At 42.3% G+C, this 21,504-nt stretch overlaps 1 protein-coding gene across 1 annotated transcript; it reads right to left on the reverse strand.

The window, feature by feature from the left end:
* Positions 1–18,459: 18,459 nt before the first annotated feature.
* Positions 18,460–21,191, reverse strand: LOC148120199 (cathepsin G-like). Its single transcript, XM_087912087.1, has 5 exons — positions 21,014–21,191; positions 20,120–20,267; positions 19,545–19,680; positions 19,087–19,341; positions 18,460–18,734 (listed from the first exon to the last, which is right to left on the reverse strand). The coding sequence occupies exons 1-5, from the start codon at positions 21,066–21,068 to the stop codon at positions 18,525–18,527; spliced, it is 804 nt and encodes a 267-aa protein (XP_087768213.1). The 5' UTR covers positions 21,069–21,191; the 3' UTR covers positions 18,460–18,524.
* Positions 21,192–21,504: the final 313 nt, after the last annotated feature.

Here is a 21,504-nt window from a genome sequence, read left to right on the forward strand (position 1 = left end):
AACTGGGGAAGTGTAAAAACTAGACTGAGAGCTGGGGAGATGGTGAGGTGATGACACAAAGCCTGTCTGAACTTCTTTCTGATTTGGACCACTAGAATGAATCTTCCAGGAGGGAGTTTTCTCTCATGTTTCCTGAGATTTTTAAGGCAGACTTCAGGGTGTAGATAACCAGAACTTTGTATGTTTCATAAGAAACTCATGAGAATCACTTTTTTTATAGTTGAAAATAAGTGACATCAGACTCAGCTGAGAAAAGCCTGAAGTCTTGCCCAGGCCTCTGCTCCTGTTTCCAAGGAATAAACATCCCCAGTTAAGACGAGGCTCCTGTCCTGCTTGAGTGTTTTTTCTTTCTCTTGTCAATAGAAGCCACACTTCAAGTGAAGTGCTGCATGCAGTTGAGGTCATTGTTATGTTGTTTCCAGGAACCATACTCAAAGACTGTCTGCTGAGATGTTCACTGTGTCTCAGGATTGAATTCTTCCTCAGTGATTTCTTGAGTTTGTGATAGGAGGTCCCATCTTAAGGTGAGTTCCCACAGAAGAGGATCCTGGGACATGAATGGACTTCCAAGCACACGAAGATGGCAGATGGAGAACTGGAGAGGAAGAGGTTTGTTGTGGGGAAGACAGAGTGGTACTGAAAGGATGCTGACTCTGACCGCTGTCCTACAGTAAGCACTCTCAGTTTGCCTACTGGGACTTCCTCCTTGTAATTCCACAGACAGGACAGAAGAGGGCCAAGGAGTCTTTGTGAACTGATGCTCTTTAGAGCAAGGTGTGCTGTAAAGAAACTCATGGTCTTGTCTTTTTTTCTTCCCATGTAGATTAGATCTCCTGAGCAAATTGGGAGCATGGGGACTTTGGGGAAGGGTTGAAGGGGGAAGGGAGAGGCAGGGTGGGGAGCAGAGAAAAATGTAGAGCTCAATAAAAATCAGTAAGAAAAAAAAGAACCTCATGGTCTCTATTTGATTTGATGCTAAGAATCTTTTGGGGGGAATTCTTCAGTCTGTAGGTAACAAATGATACACCTAGATATTCATTCAATTACACAAACACAGGAATCTTGTAGAAATAGTTTAAGCAACACTGCTATTTTACTGGGCTGTATGGATGTCCGCAATTCCCAGGGTGATGTAGAAGGTTCTTCTGTTTTTGTGTTGTTTTCATTGGTTGAATAAAGAAACTGCCTTGGCCTTTTGATAGGGCAGAAGTTAGATAGGCAGAGTAGACAGAACAGAATGCTGGGAGGGAGAAGGGCAGTGTGGCAGACACCATGGTTCTCCTACCCGAGACGGACGCTGGTTAGATTCATGACGGTAAGCCACAGTCAAGCGGAAATACACATTAATGGAGATGGGTTAAATTAATATGTAAGAGTTAGCCAATAAGAGGCCAGAGATAATGGGCCAGGCAGTGATTTAATTAATACAATTTTTGTGTGGTTATTTCAGGAGCTAAGCTAGCTAGGCAGCAGGATGCAGCCCACCATTCCTCCTACAACACCAGGGAGGTGGAGTTCAAGTCAGTGGAAAGAGAAGGAATAGGTCAGTTGGTTTCACATGAAACATCCTCCCCAGATACATATTAGAGAAGAGGAAGAATCATGAAAAATACTTAATAGGAGTTGTATCTGCTAAGAGTACAGACCAGGAATCAGCTGTGTTCCTGAATTAACAAGATGCTGTGTGGTTACTTCCTTTCTGAGTCCTCCATTTTCATGGAAGTCAGTTGTATCTATTGGTGCCTTTTAACATTTTTCTTTTGTTAGTCATGAATATTTTCATTAAATAAAATAGGAACCATAGCAAATGTTTAATACTCATGGTCCACTCTGATTAAATGCTGCGGGTATATTGATTCCTTAGTTCCTCTCCACCCTTTATAGACAGCTGCACAATTTGAATGCCCTTGAATGTGATGGAATAAGAGTGACAAACAGGACAATCCTGTGGGTTCCGTGTGATGAAAAGTACTGGAGAGCTGGGAATCATGCAGTCTGCTGGTGCTGCTTCCTAATAGAATTCTCAGTACCACACATTCTGCTGTGGGAACTCCTCCAGCCAATAGCCTTTAAGATACTGACCCACTTGGGGCATAGTCTCATGTACTATAAATACAGATGAAAACTGTAAGCAGGCTTCTTGGCAGCTGGATTCAGTTCCAGGTTCCAGCACACACTGAGGGTTGCAGATCACTACTCTTTCTGTGAGTTTATCCCCAAATAAATAAATCTTTGTTATGCTCTATTCTGGACTATTGTGAAACTCTTTTGGATGCCAACAAGTTTCAAAATATGTCGCTAAGAAAAGCAAACAGTTTTTTTTCTTAATATAATATGAAACATATTACAGGTATACCAGAAAATCCTAAAGGTCAGGCAGTTATAGAAAGATCAAATAAAACTATAAATGATATGTTAAACAAACAGAAAGGGATGAAAAATACACCTAGAAATAGATTGCATAATGCCTTATTAACCCTGAATTTCTTTAATGCTAATGAGAAAAGAACAAAGGCAGCAGAGAGACATGGGATAATAGAAAAAACTTCTGAATTAAACCAGCTGGTGTAGTTAAATGATGTGTTGATCTAAGAATGGAAAGCAGAAGATGTGCTACATTGGGGAAGGGGTTTTGCTCTTGTTTCCACAGGAGAATAAAAGCTATGAAAACCATCAAAATTGATAAAGATTCTGTTTGAAAAGGAGAAGCCTCTTGAGAAAGAGAAAGACAGCTCATCCACAGAGGTGATAATCCTATAGGTTTTAAGTGTTGGGGTAGGGTTCTGTTCTTGCCTTTGCAGGAAAATATTCATCCTCAAAAAGTCAGGAGACCTTGGGCATCTAGATGCTTAAAGAAGAAAAAATAGCTGTACAGAAAGAATCACCAAACAAAGAGAAATCTGACTTATGATACCAATATCCTCTTCAGAGTAAGATCTCATTTCTTCCACCTTTAGAAGTTGCTTCCTGTTTACTCAAGTAATATTATTTTCCTTCTCATTTCTTTGATGAAGTTGAAGACTAAACAATCATAGTTAATTTCCTCTCATTACTTAGCCAAGTAATTTCTAATATAAGACTTAGACTCCTTAGTATAAGAAAGCTATTGAAACATTTAGCATATGTTTCTTGCTTGATGTTGTTAATGCTGGTTGTATTCTAATTTTTATACTTGATATTTGTTCTTATTGTATATAGTTTTGTATTAAGCTTAGGACTCTCTTATTTAGACAAAAGCAAGGGGTGCTATGGGAACTCCTTCAGCCAATAGCCTTTAGGATACCAGCCCTCTTTGGTTATGATCTCATGGACTATAAATGCACACAACAAGCATGCACAGGCCTTTTGGATACTGGATTCAGTTCCAGTTCCCAGTACACACAGAGGACTGCGGATCACTACTCTTTCTGTGAGTTTAACCCCAAATAAACAAACCTTTGTTAAACTCCATTTTGGGCTATTGTGGAACTTTTTTGTATGTCAATAGTGCTCAAAGCCTTTTATTTTGAGGATAAACCAGGAAACAGTGACTGTGGTTAAAAAAAATCTGTGAAGCTTGAATGGAATCCATTTTATTGGCATCCAAAAGGAAAGACAGGTGTTCTGAAGAGACTAGCAATTAGTCCAAGTATTACTGTAAAATGTGACAAGTAGATAACAATGTTTCAGTGTTCTGAAATCAAAGAAATATGGTATCATATTTAAAAAAATATATGTGAGGCTCATAATCTTTGTATAATTGGATTTTGAAGAAAACATCATGTATATTTTGCATGTTAAGATAATAAACATGAGAAAGAAAATGATTTGCTGTATCATTTTGGAAACAACTCAAAATTATATTTTTTCACAGATCAACAATTCAATTTGTTCCACAATTAGTTACTTAATGTCACAGAAAGTTTCTGATTATTTTTAACAATTGAATTTATTTACATATAAAATAAAAGAAATAGTATATAAAATATAAGCTTTCAAATAAACTCCTATCTGAAACACTTACATTGAAGTAGCAATATGCATACCTGCTTATTATATATTCTGTTACTATATTTGACTATTGTGGTCAGGTTGAAGAAACAGAGCCTGCTTACATGGTATCTGTAATATTAAGAACATGCTATGGTTCGTTTTGGCTGTATAAGTCTGTCACTTGCCAGCATGAAGTTTTATCCCACTATTGCCACATTAGAAATGGGTGCAGAGCACATGGTCTTGGGTGGATAAGGAGGGAGGTGCAAAAGGACTCCTGTAGAGCAGGGACAGGGGCTGGTCTGTGATGCCGACATCTTTGGTCCTTTCTCTTTCTTTGTCTTGACACTCTGCTTTGTCCAGATATGGGAATGGGTCATATTTTTATTTGTTTTAGGCCTGATATGGCCAGACCCTTTCCACAGCTCCTCCTGAGGAGCTTTCATGCTTTCACGCCACAAAGTGTTGAAGGGGTTACGCTTTCAAGCACCACAGTATTTCAACATAACAAGTAAAACAAGAGGAGCCAACTGAAAATTTGGTAATTACAGCCTAAGCTTCAATTCAAATTACAATCATCGAGACAATGAGGTATCTGCAAAGGAAGAGATAACAAGGTCATGGGACTAAGATAAAGACCTGGGAAAATATAGTCAAAGAATGGTGGGGAACATAGCCCCAATGGGTCATCTAAGTCAAAGCTCCTGCATCTATGGTCAGAGAATATCCTGGGAGAAAGGCTGCAAAATTGTGCTAGCCAGAGTACCAGTAAGTATAGTGTGAAACAGTCTCTCCTAGAAATGGCTGCATCAGCAAGACCAGGGAAACAGCAACAGCAATGGACATGTTAACAAGGAAGGGGAAAATTTTGCCAGACCTGACCCTTAAACAAAGAACTACAAGCAGCTATTGACTGCCGTGAGAAGCAGAATTAGTGTCCCCTTACTGGTTGCCCAGTTCAGAGTGGTCATCCTTGAAACAGAGACAACAAAATCAGACCCAGCAGGCTATATTTGTAACAATAACAGTTGGTGTGATGTGCTGGCTAATTTTATGCCAACTTGACATAGGCTAGAGTCGTCGGAGAAGAGGGACTATCAATTAAGAAAATACCTCCTTAAACTGACCAGTAGGGAAGTCTGTAGGGCATCTTCTTAGTGATTGATGTGGCAGGGCCCAGCCCATTGTGGGTGGTACCATCCCTGGGCTAGTGGTCCTGGGTTCTATAAGAAAGTAGGCTGAGCAAGTCATATAAATCAAGTCAGTAAGCAATTTTCCTCCATGGCCTCTGTATTAGCGCCTGCCTCAAGTTCCGGCTTTGAGTTTCTGTCCTGACTTCCTTCAGAGATGGAGTGTCACCTAAGAACTGTAAAATGAAATAATCTCTTTCTTCCCCATATTGCTTTTGGTCATGGTGTTCATCACAGCAACAGAAACTCTAACTAAACAGATATATAATCAACTTTCAATTACAAACGCAGTGAAAGGCACTAATAGAAGAACGAAAATCATGGCAAAGCCTGGGAGAACATTTGTAAAAGTTGAATCTAATAAAACAACATTAAGAACACAATTGTCAAGTGGATTTAAAATAAAGCCATACCAAATGAGTAAACCCAGCCAGGTGGTAGTGGCGCACACCTTTAATCCCAGCATTCAAGAGACAGAGGCAGGCAGATCACTGTGTTCAAGGTCAGCCTGGGCTACAGAGCAAGTTCCAGGGCAGCCATGGCTACACTCAGAAACCCTATCTCAAAAACAAAACAAAACAAAACAGTAAACCCCAATCGAAACAATGAGTCAAAGGCCAGAAAGGACAGACACGCAGACAAAGAGAAATAGACAGGTGAGGAGTAACTCCTCACCATATTCCCTTTAGGGAGAATGGCATTTAAATGATCAATGAGAAACCACTGCACACTCTTAGAATGGTCAGAATACAAACCACTGGGGAAAATGTCCGAAAAGAGGAGCTCTTATTCATTACAGATACTAAATGCCACCTTTGAGGATAGTATGGCTATTTCTCACAAAATTAAATTTACTCATACCATAAGGCCAGGCATTCATAAGAAAGAAAAAGTCTCCGTATGTGATTATTTGGGAGCTAGGTGAACCCCTAAAAGAGCAAAGAGGAAAAAAAAAGAACAACCAACAACACGGGAGTTTAAGAGTAGTTGAAATTCCATGACATCGTAATGATGAATACATGTACTGAAATATGTCTTTGTCCAACCCAAAGTTATGATGTTTGAACATGCCATGATGTAAACCATGCACTTTGATAGTGGTATATCAATGTAGGTTTATGGATTATACCAAAAGATTAACTTTGGTGGTGGATTTGATAGTGATTGAGGTTATGTGTGTAAGTTAGGAACATCTGGGTTAAAAAACATACCTCTACTTGAATATTTAATATGACTCTATAAAAACAGCTCTAAATATTAAATACATTTCAAAAAAACCCATGCCATAACGTTAACTATATTGGTAAATTGTTAGGTGCTGTTTAGGCTTGTGGAAAGCACACTGGGCATGAGGAGGACTTTCTTTGTAGTAACTCAATCGTGTTTATTTCAAAGATCATTCAAAAATCTTTGTTCTGGAGCATGCTGGTTCTCTAATACTGGGCCAGGGAGAGAGGTAAACAACAAACAGCCCAGGGCCTTAAAACCACTCTGCCACTGAGAACAGCCAGAAGGTTTGCAGCAGAGTTCACTCTAGTTTATTCCACAGTATAAAAATGTCTGTGGTGGGAATAGCTAACAGGCAACTCATCCATGGAGAAAATGCCTTATATGATCAGGACTCCAGCTGATTACTGCAAGGCATCCTAGTTGGTTTTTTAAAATTGTTTTATTTATTACGTATACAGGTTTTATTTCTTACACATACATGTCTGCATGTATGCCTGTCAGCCAGAAGAAGACACCAGATCTCATTACAGATGGTTGTCAGTTACCTTGTGGTTGCTGGGAATTGAACTCAGGAACTCTGGAAAGAGCAGCCAGTGCTTTTAACCTCGGAGCCATCTCTCCAGCCCTTCTCCCAGTCGATTTCTGCTGGATATGAAAAGCACTGATTTGACGGAGTCACTTTTGCGTGCTCTCTGGTTCACAGCTGTGCAAGTGTTGTCTTGATTTCACATTCCCAAGCAGAGGAGAGGAGGCTTAGAAGCTGTCATCTGCCTTCACAGTGGCTCTTCTGTCCAGGGACTGGATGGTGCTTTATCTCCTGCTTGCCTCTGAGTGACAGAGAGCTAAAAAAAAAGAGTAACCATGCCTCTACTCCCTGATGTTGTGTGGGTCCTGTACTTGGTCTTCCCTATACACGGGAGTTTCAGGGCTGTTTCCTCTTAGGCAAGGTGGTCATAAGTGTAATTATGTCTGAAATACAAGAGGCCAGCTTGAGTTATTTTTGTTTTCTGCTCAGATGTAACTACTTCTAAAGTAGCAACTGGTTATAGCAGTATCTTCAAGGGAGACTCATATGTTTCTCATTGTTGAAATGGTTTTGCAAAATGCCATACGTATTCTAGTTTATTTGCTTTTGAAATTTAAAATTTTAGATTATAATTTAACTACAAAATTTCTCTCTCCTAGTCCTCCTATACACTGCCTACTCTCCTTCAAATTCAAGACCTTTTTTTAAAAAACTAATTGTTCTTAAGTTCATCTATGTATTTGTATACACATATGCTTTTAAATATAAATGCCGAGACTGTATAATGTTGCTAGTATGTACATTTTCAGGACAGACCATTTGGCACTGGCCACCTCTCCGGCTCCCAGCTTTCCTCAGTTGCCTGCAGTCCTTTGCGTAGGGCTGAGGCCTCCAGGGCTTTTCTTTATCCGTTTTGGCATGTTCATTGGTGTCCCCTTGTTTACATTGCATCTGGGCAGTCATGTTGGGGAGACTTGATGGTGTTGCTAGGGGACACAATCTCACAGCTAACACCCTGGTCCTCGGGCTCTTACAATCTTTCTGGTTCTTCTGTAATGTTCCCTGAGCCTTGGGTACAGGAGTGTTTTGGTGATGTATCTACTTGAACTGGGCTCCACAATTCTGCATATTGGTTGGATGTGTCTTCCTGTAGTGGTCTCTGTTGCAAAGGGAAGTTCCTTTGATGAGGGGTGAAGACAACGCTTATCGGGAGAGAAGGAAGTCTTGGTCCCAAAGGCTCTTATAGTTTTGAAGACATGTTGAAATAATTGTGATGAAATAAAAGAATGAAGACAGTTTTAACCATTCCGGTAGACAGACCACATCAATCTGAACTAACATCATTCTTCATTTGGCTGAATTGCCTAGAGAGTTAAGACATTTCTTAGACTTTTTTTTTTGAGACAGTAATTTTATTAAATTAGAAAAGTTTCCATTTCCTCCCCCTCCTCCCAATACCCTCCCACTCCCCCCACTCCCTCTCCTCCTCCCTCTTCATCTCTAAGAGCAGTCAGGGTTTCCTGCCCTGTGGGAAGTTCAGGTTCCTCTCCCCTCCCTCCAGGTCCAGGAAGGTGAGTATCCGAACAGACTGGATCCCCAAAATCCAGTATATGCAGAGGAAACAAGTCCCAGTGTCATTGTCAATGGCTTTTCAGAAAGACTCCGGGCCAGCCACATTCAGAGAATCCGGCCACATTCAGAGAATCTGGTTGGATCACGTCCTCGTTCAGTCCCAGTCCAACTGGCCTTGGTGAACTCACATTAGATCAGTCCCCTTGTATCAGTGGGTGATCGCATCCCTCGCAGTCCTGATTTACTTTTTCATTTTCTTCCTCCTTCTGCTCCTCATTTGGACCTTGTGGGGGGGCTCAGTCCGGTGCTCCAATGTGGGTCTCCCTCTGTATCGTCATCCATCGTCGGATGAAGGTTCCCTCTGGTCTTGCCTTCTTTGCTCACATTCTCTTTCCTTCTGCTTCTCGTTTGGACCTAGGGAGTTAAGTCCAGTGTTCCAATGTGGCTCTCTGTCTCTATCTCCATCCATCGCCAGATGAAGGATCTATGGTGATAAGCAAAATATTCATCAGTATGGTTATGGGCCAAGGCCGGTTCAGTCACCCTCTCCTCTGTCCAGAGAACAATCTGGGGATCTCTCCTTGGACCTGGGATCCCATATATAATCAAGTCTCCTGTAAACCCTAAAATGACTCCCTTAATTGAAATATATTCTTCCCTGATCCCATATTCATCTTTCCTCCCTCCCCCCCATCCCGGTCCACCGAGCTTTCCCCATTCCTCCCCTACTCCCTTCTCTCTAACCCTCTCCCCTTCCAACAACCCTCCCACCCCCCCATGCACCCGAGGTTACCTGGGACTCTTGTCTATTTCCTATCTCCTGGCGGACAGCTAAATAATCTTCATCAGGTTCATCTTCTTATTTAGCTTCTCTAGGATCACGAATAATAGGCTCAAAGACCTTTAATTATGGTTAGAATCCACTTATGAGTGAATACATACCGTGTTCCTCTTTTTGGGTCTGGCTTATCTCACTCAGTAAAGCGTTTTCTATTTCCATCCATTTGCATGCAAAATTCAAGATGTCATTGTTTTTTACCGCTGAGTAAAACTCTAATGTGTATATGTTCCACACCTTTTTAAACCATTCTTCTATTGAGGGGCACCTAGGCTGCTTCCAGGTTCTGGCTATTACAAATAGTGCTGCTATGAAAATAGTGGAACAAATGCTTTTGTAGTATGTTACGGAATCTCTAGGGTATATTCCCAAGAGTGGAATTGCTGGGTCCTGAGGGAGGTTGACTCCCAGTTTCCTGAGAAACCGTCACACCGATTTCCACAGTGGCTGCACAAGTTTGCATTCCCACCAACAATGGATGAGTGTTCCCCTCATTCCACATCCTCTCCAGCATAGGCTATCACTGGTGTTTTTGAGTTTGGCTATTCTGACAGGTGTAAGATGATATCTCAAAGTTGTTTTGATTTGCATTTCCCTGATCGCTAAGGAGGTTGAGCATGACCTTAAGTGCCTTTTGGCCATTCGAAGTTCATCTGTTGTGAATTCTCTGTTCAGATCAGTACCCCCATTTTTTAATTGGGTTAATTAGAGTTTTAGTGTCTAGTTTCTTGAGTTCTTTGTATATTTTGGAGATCAGACCTTTGTCTGATGAGGGGTTTGTGAAGATCTTCTCCCAGTCAGAAGGTAGCCTTTTGGTCTTACTGACTGTGTCCTTTGCTTTACAGAAGCTTCTCAGTTTCAGGAGGTCCCATTTATTCACTGTTTCTCTTATTGTCTGCACTCCTGGGGTTCTGCTTAGGAAGTGGTCTCCTGTGCCTATATCTTGTAGACTACTTCTCACTTTCTCTTCTATCAGGTTCAAAGTGGTCGGATTAATGTTGATGTCTTTAATCCATTTGGACCTGAGTTTTGTGCATGGTGATAGATATGGATCTATTTTCATTCTTCTACAGGTTGACATCCAGTTATGCCAGCATCATTTGTCAAAGATGCTATCCTTCTTCCATTGTATACCTTTAGCTCCCTTGTCAAAAATCAGGTGTTCATAAGTTTGTGGGTTAATACCCGGGTCTTCTATTTGATTCCATAGGTCGACTTCTCTGTTGTTATGCCAATACCAAGCTGTTTTCAATACTGTTGCTCTGTAATAGAGTTTGAAGTCAGGGATGGTAATGCCTCCAGAAGTTCCTTTATTGTATAAGATTGTTTTGGCTATCCTGGGTTTTTTGTTTTGCCATATAAACTTGATTATTTTTCTCTCAAGGTCTGTGAAGAAGTTTGGTGGGATTTTGATGGGAATTGCATTGAATCTATAGATTGCTTTTGGTAGAATTGCCATTTTTACTATGTTGATTCTCCCAATCCAAGAGCAGGGGAGGTCTTTCCATTTTCTGGTATCCTCCTCAATTTCTTTCTTCAAGGACTTTAAGTTCTTATCAAATAGGTCTTTCACTTCCTTGGTTAGAGTTACCCCAAGGTATTTTATGCTATTTGTGGCTATCGTGAAAGGTGATGTTTCTCTGATTTCCCTCTCTGCTTCTTTGTCCTTTGTGTATAGGAGGGCAACCGATTTTTTTTTAGTTGATCTTGTATCCTGCCACATTACTAAAGGTGTTTATCAACTGTAGGAGTTCTTTTGTAGAGTTTTTGGGGTCGCTTATGTACACTATCATATCGTCCGCAAATAACGAAAGTTTAACTTCATCCTTTCCAATTCGAATCCCCTTGATCCCCTTATGTTGTCTTATTGCTATTGCTAGAACTTCAAGCACTATATTGAAGAGGTATGGAGAGAGTGGACAGCCTTGTCGTATTCCTGATTTTAGTGGAATGGCTTTGAGTTTCTCTCCATTCAATTTGATGTTAGCTGTCGGCTTGCTATATATTGCTTTTATTATATTTAGGTATGATCCTCGTAAACCCAATCTCTCCAACACCCTTATCATAAAGGGGTGTTGAATTTTGTCAAATGCTTTTTCAGCATCCAATGAAATGATCATATGGTTTTTTCTTTCAGTTTATTTATATGATGGATTACATTGATAGATTTGCATATGTTGAACCAATCCTGCATCTCTGGGATGAAGCCCACTTGATCATAATGAATGATTTTTCTAATGTATTCTTGGATTCAGTTTGCCAGTATTTTATTGAGTATTTTGGCATCAATGTTCATGAGTGAGATTGGTCTGTAATTCTCTTTCTTGGTTGTGTCTTTGTGTGGTTTTGGTATCAGATTAATTGTAGCTTCATAAAAAGAGTTTGGCAATGATTCTTCTGTTTCTATATTGTGAAATACATTAAGGAGTATAGGTATTAGCTCTTCCTGGAAGTTCTGGTAGAATTTTCCATTGAAACCATCTGGTCCTGGGCTTTTTTTGGTAGGGAGATTTTTGATAACAGCTTCTAATTCTTCACGACTGACAGGTCTATTTAGATTGTTCACCTGATCTTGGTTCAACTTTGGTATATGGTACTTATATAAAAAAATGTCCATTTCTTTTACATTTTCCAACTTTGTGGCATATAAATTTTCATAGTAAGATCTAATGATTCTCTGAATTTCCTCTGTGTCTGTGGTTATGTCCCCCTTTTCATTTCTGATCTTATTAATTTGCATGTTCTCTCTCTGCCGTTTGATTAATTTGGATAGGGGTTTGTTAATCTTGTTGATTTTCTCCAAGAATCAGCTTTTTGATTCATTGATTCTTTGGATTGTTTTCTGTGTTTCTATTTTGTTGATTTCAGCCCTCAGTTTGATTATTTCCAGTCTTCTAGACCTCCTGGGTGTATCAGCTTCTTTTTTTTCTAGAGCTTTCAAGTGTGCTGTTAAGTCTCCAATGTGTACTTTCTCCGTTTTCTTTAATTGGGCACTTAGTGCTATGAACTTTCCTCTTAGCACTGCTTTCATAGTGTCCCATAGGTTTGAGTATGTTGTGTCTTTATTTTCATTAAATTCAAGGAAGACTTTAATTTCTTTCTTTATTTCTTCCTTGACCCAGGGGTGATTCAGTAGTTGACTTTTCAACTTCCATGAATTTGTTGGCTTCCTGGGGGTAGCACTGTTGTTGAATTCTAACTTTAATCCATGGTGGTCTGACAAGACACAGGTGGTTACTAATATTTTTTTGTATCTGTGGAGCTTTGCTTTGTTACTGAGTATGTGGTCAATTTTTGAGAAGGTTCCATGAGCTGCAGAGAAGAAGGTATATTCTTTCCTATTTGGGTGGAGTGTTCTATAGATGTCTGTTAAGTCCATTTGATTCAATACCTCCACTAAATCTCTTAATTCTCTGCTTGGTTTCTGTCTGATTGACCTGTTCATTGGTGAGAGAGGAGTGTTGAAGTCTCCTACTATTAGTGTCTGTGGATTGATAACTGCCTTGAGTTCTAGAAGTGTTTCTTTTACATATGTAGGAGGCTTTATATTAGGGGCATAGATATTCAGGATTGAGACTTCCTCCTGATGAATTGTTCCTGTTATGAGTATAAAATGTCTGTCTCCATCTCTTCTGATTGATTTTAGTTTGAAGTCAATTTTGTTAGATATTAGAATGGCCACACCCGCTTGTTTCTTAGGTCCATTTGCTTGGAAAACCTTTTCCCAGCCCTTTACTCTGAGTAGATGTCTGTGTTTGTGGTTGAGGTATGTTTCTTGTAAACAGCAGAATGTTGGATCCTCTTTTTGTATCCAATCTCTTAGTCTGTGCCTTTTTATAGGTGAATTGAGTCCATTAATATTAAGTGATATTAATGACCAGTGGTGTTGACTCCGGTTATTATGTTGACTCCAGTTATTATTATTTTTTTTGAAAGTAATTTTATTAAATTATAAAGTTTCCATTTATGCCCCTCTTCCCAACGCCCTCCCACTCCCCCCTCCCTCTCCTCCTCCCTCTTTGTCCCTAAGGGCAGGGTTTCCTGCCCTGTGGGAAGTTCAAGTTCCTCCCCCCTCCCTCCAGGTCCAGGAAGGTGAGTATCCAAACAGACTGGATCCCAAAATTCCAGTATATGCAGAGGAAACTAGTCCCAGTGTCATTGTCAATGGCTTCTCAGAAAGACTCCAGGCCAGCCACATTCAGAGAATCTGGTTGGATCACGTCCTCGTTCAGTCCCAGTCCAACTGGCCTTGGTAAACTCTCATTAGATCCGACCCCTTGTATCAGTGGGTGATAGCATCCCTCGCAGTCCTTCATCATTTTCTTCCTCCTTCTGCTCCTCATTTGGATCTTGAGGGGCTCAGTCCGGTGCTCCAATGTGGGTCTCCATCTGTATCGCCATCCAACGCCAGATGAAGGATCTATCGTGATAAGCAAAATATTCATCAGTATGGTTATGGGCCAAGGCCGGTTCAGGCACCCTCTCCTCTGTCCAGAGAACAATCTGGGGATCTCTCCTTGGACCTGGGATCCCACATATAATCAAGTTTCCTGTGTACTCTAAAATGACTCCCTTAGTTGAAATATATTCTTCCCTGATCCCATATTCATCCTTCCTCCCTTCCCCCCATCCCGGTCAACCGAGCTTTCTCCATTCCTCCCCTACTCCCTTCTCTCTAACCCTCTCCCCTTCCAACAACCCTCCCACCCACCCCCATGCACCCAAGGTTACCTGGGTGCATGAGTGAATACATACCGTGTTCCTCTTCTTGGGTCTGGCTTACCTCACTCAGTAAAGCTTCCAGGTTCTGGCTATTACAAATAGTGCTGCTATTAACATAGTTGAACAAATGCTTTTGTAGTATGTTAGGGAATCTCTAGGGTATATTCCCAAGAGTGGAATTGCTGGGTCCTGAGGGAGGTTTACTCCCAGTTTCCTGAGAAACCGCCACACTGATTTCCACAGTGGCTGCACAAGTTTGCATTCCCACCAACAATGGATGAGTGTTCCCCTCATTCCACATCCTCTCCAGAATAGGCTATCATTGGTGTTTTTGAGTTTGGCTATTACTTTCTGTAAGGCTGGGTTTGTGGCTACGAATTGTTTAAATTTGTTCTTATCCTGGAATATTTTGTTTTCTCCATTGATAGTGAATGATAGCTTGGCTGGGTATAGTAGTCTGGGTTTGCATCCATGGTCTCTTAGTTTCTGCAGTACCTCTATCCAGGACCTTCTGGCTTTCATGGTTTCCATAGAGAAGTCCGGTGTAAGTCTGATAGGTTTACCTTTATAAGTTACTTGACCTTTTTCCTTTGCAGCTCTTAATATTCTTTCTTTAATCTGTATGTTTTGTGTTTTGGTTATTATATGGCGAGGGGATTTTTTTTTTTGATCAAGTCTATTCGGTGTTCTGTATGCTTCTTGAACCTTCATAGGGATATCATTCTTTATGCTGGGAAAGTTTTCTTCTATAATTTTGTTGAATATATTTTCTGGGCCTTTGATCTGCAGTTCTTCTCCTTCTTCAATCCCTATTATTCTTAGATTTGGTTTTTTATTGTGTCCCAGATTTTTTGAATGTTTTGTGATGAGAATTTGTTGGATTTGCTGTTTTCTTTGATCTGAGCATTTATTTTCTCTATGGTATCTTCAGACTCTGAGATTCGTTCTTCCATCTCTTGTATCCTATTGGTTATGCTTGATTCTGAAGTCTCTGTTCGTTTACCTAGATTTTTCCATATCCAGTCGGCTCTCGTTTTGTGTTTTCTTCATTGCCTCCATTTCAGTTTTCAATTCTTGAACTGTTTCCATTACCTGTTTGATTGTTTTTTCTTGGTTTCCCAGTGTATCATTCACGGATTTACTCATTTCTTCAAACTTTTTGTTATATTTCTCATCCATTTCTTTACTCATTTCTTCAATCTTTTTGTTGTATTTCTCATGCAGTTCTTTAAGGGAGTTATTCATATCCTGTTTAAGGGACTCTATTGCTTTCATAATGGCACTTTTTCCACTTCGTCTGAATTAAGAGGTTCAAGTCCTTCTATTGTAGGGTCATTGGGATCTGGTGATTTCATGTTGTTTTTTAGATTGTTGGAGGCGTTCTTGCCTTGGCGTCTGTCCATATCTTCCTTCAACTGCTCTATATTGGATCTTCTGGTACCAAATCAGGTTCCCTTGTTGGGCAGAGACTTCACTGACAGAAGGTCTACCTTTCCTAAGGCAGTCTATTGAAACACAGGCACTCCCTTCTGCCGGGTTGCACTCACATTCCCGGACCAGCGCGCAAGGGAGCTGCTCTGGGGAGATCTTGTGGCCCCAGGGGGAAGAGGGGAAGAGAGGAAGGTGTACCTGGATGAAGGCTGGGATGGGATTCGGGAGAGCTCAGCAGGGAGGAGCCACCACTGCAGGGAGACCAGAAAGTCGAGGAGGGCAGGGAAAGTCTGAATTCCTCCTAGCCGAAGCCCTCGGGCCAGGAGCAAACTCACCCCTCCTCCAATGGATGTCTGCTAGAAGTTCACTGTCTCTTGCTGGCCAGGAATGTGGCTGAGCTGATTCAGGGCCTGCCTGTCCTCAGGCAGGCTCTCAAAGCACAGGAACTGCCCCTGCCCAGCTAAGTCCACAGCCCAGGCTCAGCGTGCCAGGGAGCAGCTCTGGGGAGATCTTGTGGCCCCAGGGGGAAGGGAGAAAGAGAGCCATTTCTTAGACTTTTATTTTTGAGAGAGATGTTTCCTTGAACTGTTGAAGTCATCCCTGCTGTGTCCTCTGGGCTTCACTCCTACTCATAACGATCTACAATACCAGGGACGGTGCCCTTAGTCTCAGTCACAGTCCTTTTTCTCTGTCTCTTTAGTAGTTCAAATGTAGAGAGGCATAGCAATAGATTCCTGAAGTCAACCAGGCAGCTCAAACCCTACCACTGCTGGAGATGGAGCACTGATAACCAGCTCAGAGGCAGAATGTGAGACCACATGGTCTTATGTGCAATATCCTCTCCAGGACAAGTTAGGGGACCTGGAGGGCCTCACAAATACAAATTTGGTAGAAAAATTATTGTCAGAAACAAACTTTCCTAATAGAGGAGACCTGCTTTGTCAGTGTGGACAAGGTAGCCCAGATTCTGCTGTGTGCTTGCTGGGATCTATGATGGTCACTCTCTTGACTGGGACTATATCTGTATGTCCTTAATTATCCTTTTTTTAAAAGGGATAATATTATTTCAGGAAACAATTTCACTTATGGATGAAATATTTCACATTAAGACCAATGGATGTATGTATTTTCTTGTAGATGGGTGGGGGTTTAGTCTCTTTCTTCCCTTTGTCCTCTGGGGTAATTCCTAATTTGATCCATGGGGCCAAGACCATCAGCATGGTCATGTGAAATATTACTAGCAGAATATTGGTGCTACAATGAAAGTTGTGGTATTTATACTAGAATTGAATATTCTTACCTTTATAGTGACTTCAATTTTTTTTAAATAAGATAAAATCACATCACTTTTCCCCCTTTCCTTTCCCTCTCTCCAACTCCTCTTATGTACTCCCTTGCTTCCTCTCATATTCTTAGCCTATTCTTCTTTCTTTTTGTTAAATATTTAATTTTCTTTATGTGTATGTGTGTTGCATGTGGTGGGGGATGAATGATAGTATAGGATCGCCTAGAGCTGCAGTTACAGGTGGTTGTGAATTGCCTGATGTGAGTGCTGGAAACCAAACTCAGGTCCTTTGGAGGAACAGTAAGCAGTCTTAACCACAGCCTGAAGCAGCTCGTGGGAACTAGGCATCAGGACCTTAAGGAGTTGTAGAAACTGCCTTGGAAGTGCTGACAGGAATGGTGGGGGACATGCAAAGAGGTGGGGTTGCCCCTGGGTTTCCTTAATATTGTGTCTGGGACTGAAGTAGTTCAGATTGCAAATATCCAACAGTCAAGTGCAATAATATTTTGATGTAGGTGAAAACCTTCAAGACCAGTTCTGTGCAATGACTTTAAGATGTTTAAAGTCTGGTCTCAGATTATGTAAGGACCTCCATAATCCTTTATTCAATGTAGACCGCCATAGAAACATTATTCTTTCAGCCAGTGTTTTGTGTGCAGCTTTATGTAGCTTCAGAGTACTAAAGTTGTGGAGCACATCTTCATCACTGAAAATGAAACACTGGCCTGTAACAGCATGTTGGCATGACATGAGGATTTAGACAAGAACGACCCTCTTTGATGCACACTGCCTTGCCTCTCCCTTCGATTTTGTGACTTATGCTCCTGTGAACATTTGCATTTGTTTAAACATACCAATGTTCTGTTTGTTCTTCTAATCTAGTACATGTGTCGTTTAATCTTTAGCATCTGTATGCACTTAAGGTTTATTTTTTAGTGTGGTGTAAGGAATTGATCCAATATTATCTTTTCCCCCATCAAAACAACTATCTGGTTGCCTAATACCACTTATTAAAAGTTGAGTGGTCTCATAGGCTTGGGATTTTTCTTACATTAGATGGGGGCTTTAATGAGATTTCAACTCTGCCCTTTAATCAGGCTTATTTGTCTGCATAGCACAGCACTGAGTAGGAGGGTTTCAGGGAGAGAGATCCTTGCCCGGGGGAGAGAAGTGAAGTCGAGAGTGAGATGGGGGAGGAAGGCAGGCTATGAGTTAAGGAAGGGAGGATGCTCACCTCCATCCCAGGCTGTGGGTAGATGACAGGTTTAGTTTGTTATCGAAAAGAAAACTCCTTTTCTGAAGAAACTTCACTCTTCACCTTCCCCATCTATCTATAGACCTTCACTCTATCCAAGCACATATCAGTGGAGAATGAGTGTTCATACTTCTTCAACACTGATGCATCGAACATAATCCCCATTTAAAGGAGGTTAACTGAGAGGTGATAGGTTATGAGAGATGAAACTTTGTGAATGGTCATCCTATTAAGAGACCCCATGGAATCCCCTGTACTTTCCAGGGCATGAAAACACTGGAAGGAGACAGCTGTGATCTTGTAAGCAGCCCCTCATCAGACACCAAATGGCTGGTGTCCTGACTTTGGACTTCCCAGCCTCTCAAACACAGCAAAATTAAAATTTCTGTTGTTTAGAATACCACTACATGGTATTTTGACATAGGGGTTCAAACAAAGTAAGACACCACTAAATGATGTTTAATTAAACAAAATTTACATTCTCCATGTGACATTAATCAAGGCTATGGAAATCCCCTGGAGCTGGTCTGTGCCCCAGACAGGGAGTCAGTAGGTCCCTGATGCCGTGGTGCAAGGCGTCTCATTGTTCTCTTTATCCAGGGAATGAAGCTCTGGATCTTGGTGAATACAGCTGGAGGAAGGCCATTGATGTCTCCATAGGAGACGATGCCCTGGGCCACATTGTTGCATACCAGAGGGCCACCAGAATCACCCTGAGGAAGAGAGGGGGAAAGGACATGAAGCTTGATGCCCTGCCATTCTGGCTCCCAGAGAAGGCACCAGTGGGTGGGACCCGTGGTTGCCTGTGTGTAGGGGATGGGTATTCGATGAGCTTGCAGGAGGCAAGCCCCTGGGTCTTTTATCTGTTGGATTTCAGGCCTGGTTAAAGTTATAGCCTCCAGCTCTCTCCATCAGGGAACCTTCACCTTCCCCATTAAGGTACATTGTGGGCCTTCCTGTCATTGCTGAACAGGAAATACCCCAAGGCCTGGAGACTGGCCTTGCTGTCCTGTCAGCCCTGAGCCCTTTGTCCCAAGAAATACTGGAGGGCATTCATACTCTTACCCTGAAGGCAGACTTCCTTTCTCTTGGGTTCCCCACACAGATCTGAGTCTGACTGTTGTAGGTGTTGAAGCGATCGCTGCACTTTTGGTCCCTCTGCACCCTTAGCTGCACCTCCTGGAGTACATTTGTTCCCATGTTCCGGCTCACTCGGCCCCAGCCAGCCACTGTGCACAAATCCCCTGGCCGCAGACGGTTTCTGTCCTGAGGCAGAGCCACGGGCCTCACGGCTTTATTCTTCCGGATCCTTCTTCTCAGCTGTCAGGAGGAATGGAGGCATTCCAGCTCAGTTGGCATCCCCCCCCCCACACACACACACACACACTCGGGGATTCTCTGTCCTCACTACCACACCGGAACCCTGTCCCCACTTCCTTCTCAACAGTCCCTGAATACAGAAAAGTCACAGAGCCATGAGGAAGCCAGCAAGGCTGGAGAGCCAGAGGTCTGGTAGGCAGTACCTGAAGCAACATGATGTCGTTGAGGAAGTTATCTGGATCATAATCAGGATGGGGGATAGCTCTGAGCACAGGGATGTGTTGCTGGGTCCTTTCTTGTCTCTGGATGTTGTGAGCTCCCAGGGTGACATTTATGGAACTGCAAAAGAAAAGTTGGACTAGAGATAGACATGAGATCCAGCCGTTCAGCAGGGCAGACGAATGGACCAAGGACAGGGAAACTGCAGCTGGAAAGATTGGGAGACACGGGAAGGCTCTGGGCCTGGCCCCTGCCTGCTGTTTCCCAGAAATCCTCAGCTGGGGACAGCAGATTGAACAGAAATAGTTTGAGTTCATAGTTAGCACCCAGCCTGGACCTTCTACCTCCTCCTCCTCGTCGTATACCTCTTGATTGCAGCTCCTTTTCTCCGTATCAACACCGGCTTCTTACCTCCCTCCTCCCACTCCCGTTTTGTCTCTAGAATTAAAGGCAGAACCTTTCAATATAACTACACTTAATTATAATTGCATACATTCAGGAGGCTCAGAGGAGGAAATTTTGGGGACTTTGGCTTCCTGGGAAGCTCCTGGGTCCTCACCTTCCCAAGCAGTGGGCTGCTGTCATGACAAAGTCTTCTCGCACCAGAAACCCTCCGCAAGCACCCAGCCCTTTTGAACTCTGGATCAGAAGGAAAGCCATGTAGGGGCGGGAGTGGGGCCTGGCTTCTCGACCTCCAATAATCTTTCCTGCAAGGAAGCACCTGGGACTTACACGTGTGCTTGAGAGCCTGAAGACAGAACCGCCTGTGTGGAGGGGGACCTCTAGGAAGGCTGAGAGGCAGAAAGCACTGGGTGGGGGGGCTTTAAAAAGCCTCAGGGGCATGATATGGGGGGCTGTGTGGACATCAGGCGCAGGAAGAAACCTCCAAGGCTCTGCAGAAATTACTCCTGGCTTGAAGGAAGATCATGCCCTTCTGTCCTTTGTGCCGTCCTTCTCCAAATGGAGAACGGTGTTTGTTCCACACAAGTCTGGCCCTAGCCTCAGGTACTGAGGAAAGATGTTTCCCCAAGGTATGAGCTTTCTCTGTTCCCTGGTATCTTCCCCAGAGAGCATCCCATGTCCCAGGGTGCACCTCCTGGTATCATGGGACTAGATATGAGTCTAGACTAGAGCCGGTGGGCCTTTTACAGCTGAGTTCTTGTCTCTGGGCTTTGGTATACAGGCTTCTGAATAAATTTATGTAAAAAAACATTTATACAGTACTTTCTATATGTGGGGACCAAGAGCAAGACTCTCTCAAACATTAGCCAATTTGACTGCCATAGCAATGCTACGAGGCAGTATTAATATTATCCACGTTTTATAGATAAGAAAACTGAGGAAATGTATGTTCAATTAACTTGCTCACTGATACAGAGTTAAAATTGCCACAGAAGTCTAGTGCTAGTATATAGGATGAGATTAGATCTCTGAGGTGTGGCTGGTCACTCACCTGCCTCATCTCCTTGGAGTAGAATAAAAATCAGCAGGAGCAGGAGTGGCTGCATCTTTCCAGAACCGGGCGTTGTTTAGTCAGTTGCTGCTTGAACTTCTCTCTGCCAGACTTTTATCCCCCATGGAGAGGAAGGAAGGGGTGCTGGGAAGATACGGTCCCACTTTCCAGCTTGTGTGGCAGGTTTCATCACCCAAGGCTTCCTAGGAGGTTTGCACACCAACTGCCAGTGATCTAGGAGAAGAGGGAGCCGATCAAGCCAGTGTGGCATCCCACATAGTTGCCATGCCAGTGCTGACAACAAGTAGGAGCCAAGTCCACTGTACATTCAGTAATTCAGGGAAACTAGTGCCTACTTCCTTCTCTCCCTCTCCTTATGGGGCTAGAGTTACAATTGACGTTCAATGAATGTCAACGCATATATGTATTCAGAGAAAAAAAGGGAGAGAGGGAGGGAGAGGGAAGGAGGGAGAGAGAGAGAGAAAGAGAGA

The sequence above is a fragment of the Myodes glareolus genome, chromosome 12 (assembly GCF_982192425.1).
Source record: "Myodes glareolus chromosome 12, mMyoGla1.1, whole genome shotgun sequence".
Lineage (NCBI taxonomy): Eukaryota > Metazoa > Chordata > Mammalia > Rodentia > Cricetidae > Myodes > Myodes glareolus.